Genomic DNA, 878 nt, shown 5'->3' with positions numbered 1-878 from the left:
AATACTTGATCTTTAGTTTTGAGAAAGAAAACCTAACTTTTCCTTGAGAAATCATCAGTAAAGGATAGTAGATACCTTGAGTCGCTTACGCTTGAAGTTGGGGTTGGTCCTTAAAGGTAGAATGTATGTAGTCCAAGATAGACTTGGTTGAATATTGTGCTCTAGTAAAACTGTGTCTTGTAACTTTCCCTATCACACAATGCTCACAAAGTGTAAGCTGATCACAAATACCTTTAGGTAGAATGCCTTGTCTATATTTTTATTGATATTTTCATAAAATTAAGAGTCGACATTTTAATCCCGGTACATTTTGCCTATATGGACCTTTGATGGATATTCTTTTTTATTGTCGTGAGTTGTGACCGATGTGGAACCCAACGGCGCTGTCAACGCCGTGAAGAAAAAGGCTAAGGATTATGAAGCTTCCTCTCTCTCTCTCGCATCCTACACTAAAACAACACGCCTAAGCAAAGCCGAATCCAATTCGCCTATCAACCAGATCTCCCCTTAATTCTTTACTTTCAATTTCTTCACACCGATCGCTCTTCGATTTCCGATCATCAATTCTCAGGTACATACTTCTTCATCAATCTTTTGTTTTTCTTGTTTCAGTTTGGTTGTTGACCATCTTCTTTTTTTTTTTATCCAATTCCCCGTCTGTTTCAATCCCGATTCCGGTCGAGTTTCGAGAATTCATCTCTTCTCAGACCAGATATGATTGGTTATTTTCTTGCTATTGCTCCAGAAGTTTGGAGGTCGGTTCGAATCGCACATTTTCCGCCATGTCAATGTTCAATAAGCTTTTTGGTAAACCTAAACAGGAGTCTAATGCCCTGGCCACGCTTGATAAATTAAACGAGGTATCATCTATCATGCTG

At 38.7% G+C, this 878-nt stretch overlaps 1 protein-coding gene across 2 annotated transcripts in view; it reads left to right on the top strand.

Annotated features, from left to right (window-relative positions):
* Positions 1-372: 372 nt before the first annotated feature.
* LOC120071897 (vacuolar protein sorting-associated protein 32 homolog 2) overlaps positions 373-878 on the top strand; it is a 2,979-nt gene continuing 2,473 nt past the window's right edge. Inside the window, exons 1-2 of one of the 2 annotated variants that reach the window (XR_005480365.1) lie at positions 373-571; positions 746-860. Coding sequence is in view for 1 of the 2 variants with exons in the window: in XM_039024310.1 (XP_038880238.1) it covers positions 783-860 (78 nt within the window). In the remaining variant the exon portion in view is untranslated. The remainder of the gene's footprint in view (positions 572-745; positions 861-878) is intronic. The other variant, XM_039024310.1, reaches the window with a different exon arrangement.

This window comes from Benincasa hispida, chromosome 2, assembly GCF_009727055.1.
Source record: "Benincasa hispida cultivar B227 chromosome 2, ASM972705v1, whole genome shotgun sequence".
NCBI classification, from domain to species: Eukaryota; Viridiplantae; Streptophyta; class Magnoliopsida; order Cucurbitales; family Cucurbitaceae; genus Benincasa; species Benincasa hispida.
This window is presented reverse-complemented; position numbering and strand designations above follow the sequence as displayed.